Source organism: Labeo rohita, chromosome 14 (assembly GCF_022985175.1).
Source record: "Labeo rohita strain BAU-BD-2019 chromosome 14, IGBB_LRoh.1.0, whole genome shotgun sequence".
NCBI classification, from domain to species: Eukaryota; Metazoa; Chordata; class Actinopteri; order Cypriniformes; family Cyprinidae; genus Labeo; species Labeo rohita.
Window position 1 is genome coordinate 1,300,206 of NC_066882.1, and position 10,262 is coordinate 1,310,467.

The following is a 10,262-nucleotide window of genomic DNA, read 5'->3' on the forward strand; positions in this document are numbered from 1 at the left end:
TCTTAGATCACACCTTTCATTCTCTATTAAATTGATCACTATTCACAATATCCAGTATTCATCAATGTAAATGCATGCATTAAGGTTAAATGTAATATTTAATAATAAAAAATTAAATATTATATTTAATTTAAAAAACCTTAACGTCCTCAAAATAGGTTTGATTTTCTCTAGAATATAAAATATCAAATATCAAATATCAAAATATCTTATATACATATATATATATATATATATATTGGAAAATATAATTAATACAATAATAATAATAATAATAATAATAAAATGAATTGAAACAAAAAAAAAATGAACAAATAAAATAAAAGCTTTTTTTCTGAATCATCATGAACATTTTCTCTGGTGGAAACAACATTTTAAAAACTTACTGGTCTTGCAACTCTCTTACTTTGCACCAAATTTTTATTTATTTATTGTTTGCTATTTTATTATTTATTTGCTTGCTTGTTTGTTTGTTTGTTTAGTAGTAATAAAAAACAACAACACCTAACAACCAACTTTTATCAATAAAACAAACATTATATAAGATTTTTCATTTCAATATCTCATAAAAAAATAAAAATATGTTTTAGAAATTGCTACTAAATTTCACAAATATTTAAAAAGAAATGCCAAGTAACACACTGAATTACATCCTAAGGGCACACAATATTTGCATAAGAAAAAAAAGTAATATTTACGTTTATTTGTCTGTTTTCCCCACACATCATGTCTGATATTTCATCTCAAGCTCTTTATTGACACTGCTGTCTAGAGAAAGTACAGTAGTAAAAAAGTTAATCAAAGGGAAAACTGGGAAATCATTGACAAATCATTTTCAAAGTAATCAAAGTAATATTAAAACATCTTGTTTAAAATAGCTAATTGTTAATAATAAGATATAAATTAAAAAATATAAATAAAACATATAAAATATAAAGTAATAATTCATGTTTTACGATGTTAAAAAAAAGTCTTTTAATGTAAACTATAACAAAAAAGTTGGAAATCTAGTAGTTTAAAAAAAAAAAAAAAAATGTGACAAAAAAGTGAATATGAAAAAAACACCTAATTATGAACATGTCTCTGCAACACGTGCAACGCTGAAGGACATCTGACCTGCTTTCATTTCAAGCCGTCACTCCTGAAGAACAGCTTCAATATCCGTCTAAAGACATTACGCTGCTGTTTTATGTCATGAACCTCTGACATCAGGCCGGAAAAGCAGCAAACAACTGCAATGAAAACGACAATAAACCTTTGCTTTACATTCAGGGTTGAAGATCAAACTCAATTGAAGTGGATGAGCGTTTCAGGGCATGTGATTGTAGTTTTATAGGCCCAGAAGAGCCTTGACGGTACATGTGATTGTGTTTGGAAACACAATCTGGGAGCGTTTGATTAGATCAGATGACTGTTGAAAGAGGCTGCAGAACAAAAATCAGCTTGATCAGTGGAAAACAACACGTGTAACAGCAACACAAGAGACACAAACACCGAAAACCTGATTTTCTGTCTTCAGAGCCCTTAAACACAGCATCCTATCTGAAATACAACAGCTTTAGTGAGTTGAAATGACCAAACAACTCAACTCACAAACAGCTAACAAAAATATGTTCTCAGAACGTTTTGCTAACCTTTTAAGAAAACATAATTTCGGAATGATTTCTAAATTTACAAATTATCCAGCTTTTTGAAATCTTTAAAAAAAACGCTTCTTTTTTTCTTTTATGATTATGTAAACATTAAAGACAACACTGTTAATGAACGTTATACTAATTTTACTGGAAGAACAGGTGAAATAGTGTTTTTTCCCATTAGCATAATTTGCCTAATTAATAAAGGGGATTGCCTTCACTGCACAAGATACATACACTCTATATGCAAACGCAATATATGTATAAATATTACATTTCCATATATTGGCATATGACATAAAAAGAAAAAGAAACCTATTATAAATTAGAACAATTTCATAATTAACATATGCATATCCAGCTCATAGAAACTATGTTTTGGTACGTGTAATACTTTTTTGGACATATGTGACCCTGGACCACAAAACCAGTCTTAAGTCGCTGGGGTATATTTGTAGCAATAGCCAAAAATACATTGTATGGGTCAAAATTGTTGATTTTTATTTTATGCCAAAAATCATTAGGAAATTAAGTGAAGATCACGTTCCATGAAGATATTTTGTAAATTCCCTACTGTAAATATATCAAAACTTATTTTTTGATTAGTAATATGCATTATTATGAACTTCATTTGGACAACTTTAAAGGTGATTTTCCTCAATATTTTTTTTTTTTTTTTTGCACCCTCAGATTCCAGATATTCAAATAGTTGTATCTCGACCGAATATTTTCCTATCATTACAAACCATACATTAATGGAAAGCTTATTTACTCATCTTTCAGATGATGTATTAATCTCAATTTTGAAAAATTGACCCTTATGACTGGTTTTGTGGTCCAGGGTCACATATATGACAAAGCTGTCAATATTTGTTGATATAAGTAAATATGATACGTTTAAAAAAATACAACAACAAAAACACAGGGTTTTCTTATATGTTGTTTTGATAAAGTTGCACATATAAAAACATATGTTTGATATAAAATCAAACATGTGTTGCTACATAAAATCATAATAGGCAATAGAAATTCTGCTATGGGGATTATTTATTCCAATTATGGTTGCTTAGCCACACGTTTAATATAGAAAGCCCTCGGTGGAGCTAATGGTTAACAACATCAGCTGCGTCTGAGGTAAATAAAAGAGCTCCTTTTACTGTTCCTCACAGCAACATGGTCAGTCCTCCGGAAAAATACAGACTGCACACTAAAGTCTGTTCAGAGATGGATATCTCTTATGAAAGACATAAAATGAAGTGCTAAGCATGTTATCTGTACCTAGTTAATGGTCACTGTTTGGTCACATCTGAAATAGGTCATACTACTTAAGATCTTAAAGTTATAAGCTAGAAAACCGCAGGCACATATGGACTATATGGACACTTAAGTTGAATGATAAAGTTTACCCTCTTTAACTTGAGGTCGTTATGCTGTTTTGTGTTCATCTGCTTCTCCCATTTGCTCTTTTTATTGCGACACTGTTGACACTGAACTTGGATCATTCAGTTGAAGCGATTCACTAGCAAAAAAACAAATCAAAAGAGCCATTAATTTTTGAATTTCGACAGTATGATTTTAAAAATCACGTATAGAGATGAAACGAAGCTTTTTCAAACTCCGAATCAGTTAAATAGTTGCATCGTAAAAAGATTCACTGTTTCAAATCGCTACAATCGGTTTGCGTATCACAAATCATTTGATTCAGATCGGAGCTTCGGAGCGGGTTCGCGAATCATTTGATTCAGATCGGAACTTCGGAGCGGGTTCGCGAATCATTTGATTCAGATCGGAACTTCGGAGCGGGTTCGCGAATCATTTGATTCGGATCGGAATTTCGGAGCGGGTTCGCGAATCATTTGATTCAGATCGGAACTTCCGAGCGGGTTCGCGAATCATTTTATTCGGAGCGGGTTCGCGAATCATTTGATTCAGATTGGAACTTACGAATCATTTGATTGAGATCGTAGTTTTGCCTATCGCGAATCATTTGATTCAGATCGGAACTTCAGAGGGTGTTCACGAATCGATCGGAGCTTTTCCGATCACAAATCATTTTCAGACAAATCTGAAAAAAAAATTCAGATAAAAGGAAGTAAAAGGAAGCAGGTTCGCGAATCATTTGATTCAGATCGTAGTTTCGCCTATCGCGAATCATTTGATTCAGATCGGAATTTCGAAGAAGGTTCACGAATCATTTAAATTATCTTTCGCCTATCGCGAGTCATTCGATTCAGATCGATCAGAACTTCGGAGTGGGTTCGCGAATCACGTGATTCAGATCGGAACTTCGAAGAGGGTTCACGAATCATTTAAATAAGATCGTAGTTTCGCCTATCACAAATCATTTGATTCGGATCGATCAGAACTTCAGAACAGGTTGGCAAATCATTTGATCCAGATCGGATCTTACGAATCATTTGGTTGAGATCGTAGTTTTGCCTATCGCGAATCATTTGCTTCGGATGGGGACTTTGAAACGCGTATCGCGAATCATATGAGTCAGATCGGAACTTTGGAGGGGGTTCATGAATCGATCGGAGCTTTGCCGATCGCAAATCATTTGATTCAGATCAATCGGAAGTTCGAAGCATTTCGCGAATCATTTGATTTAGATCAGAACTTCGGAGCGGGTTCACGAATCATTTGATTAAGATCGGAACTTCATGGTCCGATTGAGATCGAAACAAAGTAGGTTCGTGAATCATTATTCAGATCGGGACTTCCGAGCGGGTTCGCGAATCATTTGATTCGGAGCGGGTTCGCGAATCGTTTGATTCAGCTCGGAACTTCGAAGAAGGTTCACGAATCATTTAAATTATCTTTCGCCTATCGCGAGTCATTCGATTCAGATCGATCAGAACTTCGGAGTGGGTTCGCGAATCACGTGATTCAGAACGGAACTTCGCCTATCGCGAATCATTTGATTCAGATCGGATGGAGCGGGTTCGCGAATCATTTGATTCAGATCGGAACTTCCGAGCGGGTTCGCGAATCATTTGATTCGGAGCGGGTTCGCGAATCGTTTGATTCAGCTCGGAACTTCGAAGAAGGTTCACGAATCATTTAAATTATCTTTCGCCTATCGCGAGTCATTCGATTCAGATCGATCAGAACTTCGGAGTGGGTTCGCGAATCACGTGATTCGGAACGGAATTTCGCCTATCGCGAATCATTTGATTCAGATCGGATGGAGCGGGTTCGCGAATCATTTGATTCAGATCGGAACTTACGAATCATTTGATTGAGATCGTAGTTTCGCCTATCGCGAATCATTTGATTCAGATCGGAACTTCAGAGGGTGTTCACGAATCGATCGGAGCTTTGCCGATCACAAATCATTTTCAGACAAATCTGAAAAAAAAAAATTCAGATAAAAGGAAGTAAGAGGAAGCAGGTTCGCGAATCATTTGATTCAGATCGTAGTTTCGCCTATTGCGAATCATTTGATTCAGATCGGAACTTCGGAGCTGGTTCGCAAAACATTTGATTCAGATTGAGACTTCTGAGCGCATATTGCGATTTTCTGATTTCTTTTTTCAGATTAAACACTACAAAGAATAAAATCATTAAGGCAGTTTTTCATCTTAAGAGGACACATAGGATGAATTTAGAGATTAACAGAACTTCGTATAGTTCCCATGTACTTGTCTAAAACAACTTTGAATTAAGAAAAGAAAGGTTTAGAGCCAGTACATTTTTGTTTATGTATGTGAAATTTAGCTAGCAGAAGAAAAAAACACAAATTAATTAAGTTATATTTTCCTATAATATGTTATCTTTCGAGTAGTGACACAATCCAAAGCAAACATTTTTACAAAACAAACAAAAAATCTGAACACAATTTGTCTGGTACATTTCCAATCAAGTGAATGACATCTTTAGAAGAGTGGCAAAAATATAACTCACTTCAATGTCTGACTTACATTATAATTATGTCCCTAAGCTTTTAGTGAAATTTGGAGTAACTCATTAATCTGCTGTTTGACCTCTTCTGTTAAAGGACAGAACCATGGTTCATTTAGAGTAATGGACATTAAAGCAGCAGAAAGACCAAACAAATCCTCTGCTGGTCAAATATGGTACTGCGTACTCTGCCAAAACCAGTCAAACATTGCTGCGCACTATTAAGCAATGATTTATATGTTAAACATCCCATTTTGACACATTAATATATTTAAATACAGGCTACAAACATGCATTAGAGCCATGTAAGACAATACTTCAAAAACTAAAACGCACATGAATGGTATGGAGAAACTTTCAGAATATTGGCTATAAATTTAAAGAATTACTTCCACATGAAGCTCCAACTGTGAGAGTTAATAACTTGGTGACTATCGGTAAATGTCTGAAGTTTGGAGAAGTGAAACAGCGGGGAAAAGCAGAAGTTTAACATCATTTGAATATGATCTACAGTTTCATAAGTAAACAACCACATCTAAGCCAACATCCACAGCGGACGGGTAAGAGAAATAATGTTATCTATCTATCTATCTATCTATCGATCTATGGATGCAATCTTTGCCTAGGAGCGTTTGGTTATTAAGAATGCTGAACAAAAATCTGTTTGATCAGTTAAAACAATACAGGTAACACCAAAACTGTTAAACAGAAAATTAAACATGCTAAGTAAACAAGAGTTTTAAATACAATGCAACTGATGCACAGTACAGTAAAAATGCTAAAATTATCATATTTACCATATTACAACATTTGATAACTTTCACTTTGTAATGTCTTACTCTTTACAGTACAAGTAATCCAAATATACTGTTTCTCAAATGTCTTTATTTGCATTTATTTAATTATTTCATTTTATTTTAGCCAATCTAAAAATACTGCTATGCAATCACAATGTAAGCTAATGCTGGATAAGTAAAAGTAAAAACGTGTAGTCAAAAATACAGTTGACTTAAAACAGGAAATGAAATCAGATGTTTTTTCTCCTTCAGAAAGATGAAGCCTTCGGGCTGGTGGCTGGTGTCTATTTATGTCACATGTTTCCACCCGTCTTTCATTTTGGCCATTAAGCGGATCATAGTGAATTACTCATCGCAGAACCTGTCCTCAGTTCCCCCCGGCCTCAAACCGTCTACGGAGGACTTGGATCTGTCGCTGAATCGCATCCAGGCGCTGAGCGGCAAAGACTTTCTCACGACACCACAACTCCACTTCCTCAATCTGTCCTGGAATATACTGGAGAAAATAGACACAGATACATTTAACTCTACGCCGGCTTTGGAGATCTTGGATCTGTCACACAACAGACTCCAGAACCTCTCAGACCAACCGTACCTGCTTAAGACGGGACGTCTGCAGTTCTTAGACTTGTCGTCCAACTTGTTTTCCGTCATGGCACTAGGAAGGGAATTTTCCACCTTGAAATGCCTGCAGTGGTTGGGCTTGAGTGCCAAATCCATCAGCAACCAAGACTTTACTTACATCACTAATCTTACCCTGAAAACGCTCTTTATTAATGCACACGGGCTACAGACGTATAAAGAGAGCAGTCTTACAGGTGTACATGCAGAGAAGGCCATCATTGCCCTGTCTAAGAGTAACCTCGATAATGCAATCGCTGTTGATGTTTTTGCGGCATTTAAAGAGGTCGAATTCACCATGGTGGACAGTGGGATGAAGGTCATCCAGCAGTTGCACCATCGAGGAATCGTACGCACCGTTAGCTTGGAATTCTCCAAGGTGGAAACCACTTGGCATGTTCTAACAAAATGCGTAAACACAATATTGCAGTCGTCGATTCAACAGCTTTCGTTCTCAGACCTCACGATGACAGAAATGGAAGACGGCATGCCGTTGGTCACGAGCCGCCTGTTGGATTCCTTTTCTACAACACGAGCGTCCGTAACCGAATTCATCTTCAATCAAAAAGAGCTTTATGACTTTTTCATAAACATGCCCGCAAGAAACGTCAGTTTAACCCAAACACCCATCATCTTCATGACCTGTCCTTTGACCGTTAACAAGATTGAGGTCTTGGATTTGTCCAACTGCGCTCTTACAGAAAACGTCTTCTCGGTTGATCCAGATACAGAATGTAGTACGTTGACCAACCTGGTCAAGTTGGTTCTGAGAGGCAACAACTTGAAACACCTCGGACCGCTGACCTCAAGAATCCATCTCATGGATTCGCTTCAATACGTCGACCTCAGTCAAAACAAACTTACCTATTCGGAGGAACAAGGCAAGTGCGCTTGGCCTTCCAAAGTTGTCCAACTGGATTTGTCTTCGAATGGGTTCGACCAGAGCGTCTTCAAGTGTTTGCCTGATTCGGTACGAATCCTAAAACTTCGGAATAACCGAGTGATCACGGTTCCTGCAGATGTTCGAGCTTTGGATGACTTGAACGTCCTTGACCTTATGGACAACCGTTTGCTGGATCTTCCCACCTGTCAAGCATTCCCAAACCTGCAGAAGCTTTCGGTAAGATCCAACTCCCTCCATTCGCCTTTACCGAGAGCCCTTGAGACTTGTCCGCATCTCAAAGATCTGGACTTGAGTCGCAACCCCTTCATCTGCACATGTGCATTGCGCAAATTCGCCGCTCTCATCAAAGACAAAGCGACACGTCCGAAAGGAGAAACTCCTGGTTTGACTCTCGGCCACTGGCCGGCAGGATACCGATGCAGTTACCCAGAATCACGGAGCAACACCTTACTGGAAGACTTCTACCTTCCTGAGATCTCCTGCAACCCCTTAATCCTGGCTATTACTATTCTGATCCCGACAATCACTTTGGTAATCGCCATTAGCCTTATTTGCCATCGGCTGGATGTGCCATGGTACGTAAAGATGATATGGAAGTGGACACGTGCTAAGCACCACGCAATCACTTCCCAAAGGAAAGCAGAGGACTTGGAGGGGTTGCGCTTTCACGCGTTTGTATCATACAGCCAAAAGAACGCAGACTGGGTCAAATCTCAATTTCTTCCCAAGCTCGAAGGCGACTACTGCTTGCGAGTGTGTCACCACGAGCGGGACTTCATCCCGGGAAAGACGATCGTCCAGAACATCCTCCGATGCATCGAGCAGAGCCGAAGGTGCGTCTTCGTGCTCTCCTCCCATTTCGTCCAGAGCGAATGGTGCCACTACGAACTCTACTTCGCCAATCACCAGCGGGTGACACGAGGGATGGACAGCATCATTCTCATTCTGCTGGAACCTCTGCCGTTGTATCTCATTCCTTCCAAGTACTACCAGCTCAAGTCTATGATGTCCAGACGCACTTACCTGGAGTGGCCACCAGAGGGAGCCAAGCAGAAACTCTTCTGGGCAAATCTCAGAGCAGCTCTGCAGACCGACCTTCCCATTACATCAGAGAGAGAAGAGTGATTAGAGGAATTTTACTAATCAATTCAAAGATTGTTAAGCAGATACTCATTTAAAACAGTGGTTTTCAGCTAGAGGGCTTCAGCAAACTTCGACAGGGGCCTCAAGAGGACTTAAAATTATTTGAAATAAGACAAAACATGTCTAAAATTAAGATATTTATCATTTTAATTCACCCCTTCAACCTGGGCATGAGGGAGATTAATTTTAAGTTTTGCACCTGGAATAAATATATATATATATATATATATATATATATATTTATCCAGCTTTATGTGGATATTTTATGGCAAGAAAATTTAATCATAAAAGTATATCAGGTTTTTAAAATCTATTATTGTTAATCTTCAAAATTGCATTTGTGACCCTGGACCACTTAATAGTTAAAATGATCCATTTTTCTTTTATGCCAAAAATCATTAGGATATTAAGTAAAGATCATGTTCCATGAAGATATTTTGTAAATTTCCTGTGTAAATATATCAAAACTTAATTTTTGATTAGTAATATGCATTGCTAAGAACTTCATTTGGAAAACTTTAAAGGCAATTTTCTAAATATTTTTCAATATTTTGAGTTTTTTGCACCATCAGATTCCAGATTTTTAAATAGTTTTCAAAATACAAAAAAAATTGACCCTTATGACTGGTTTTGTGCTCCAGGGTCACATTTGGTTTAACTTCATGAAAAAAATCATGCTGGAATATGGAGTGTATTTCACATACTAAATTAAATTTAAATAAATAAATAAATAAATGAAGTTTTTAAATGCATCATAGAATGATTTAATAATTAAAAGAAAATACAATAAAATGTAAGCATAAATAATTGTTACATTGTTACATGAAAAGTCACATTTATTTATGATGCCTATTCATGCTTACATTTCTTTGTACATGTATGTATTTATTGCAACATTCTACAATGCATTTATTTAATTTAGTCAGGTAAATCAGGCCATGCTGTAATTTCTATAATGAATTTATTTTTTCTGAATATATTCTAAAAATATTTGTCAAGCTCTAAAACATTTAATCAGTAAAACTTGCTAATAAAAAAATATTTTAAAAATAAAATTCCTATAGAACATTTAAGGGGGACTTGGAGTCAAAAATGTTGAGAGCTGCTAATTTAAAGCTATTAATTCCAAAGATTAGTATTAGAAATGAGACAAAAGACATCTTGAGATTTACAGTAAATAGGGACCTTAAGGAAGACCACATGTGTGTCTAGTGATGGATGGACTGAAACAGGTTACATAATGGAAAATTAAACTCAGTA

General features: G+C 36.5%; 1 protein-coding gene across 1 annotated transcript; it reads left to right on the top strand.

Moving 5' to 3' along the window:
* The first annotated feature begins 5,420 nt into the window (after positions 1–5,420).
* Positions 5,421–9,024, top strand: tlr1 (toll-like receptor 1). The gene is made up of 2 exons (XM_051127116.1): positions 5,421–6,097; positions 6,587–9,024. Exon 2 carries the CDS (start codon positions 6,591–6,593, stop codon positions 8,982–8,984), a length of 2,394 nt encoding a protein of 797 aa, XP_050983073.1. The 5' UTR covers positions 5,421–6,097; positions 6,587–6,590; the 3' UTR covers positions 8,985–9,024.
* Positions 9,025–10,262: the final 1,238 nt, after the last annotated feature.

What these genes read in the sequence shown, in the direction of transcription:
- tlr1 (XM_051127116.1), top strand. Translation starts at nt 6,591, where the DNA reads ATGAAGCCTTCGGGCTGGTGGCTGGTGTCTATTTATGTCACATGTTTC.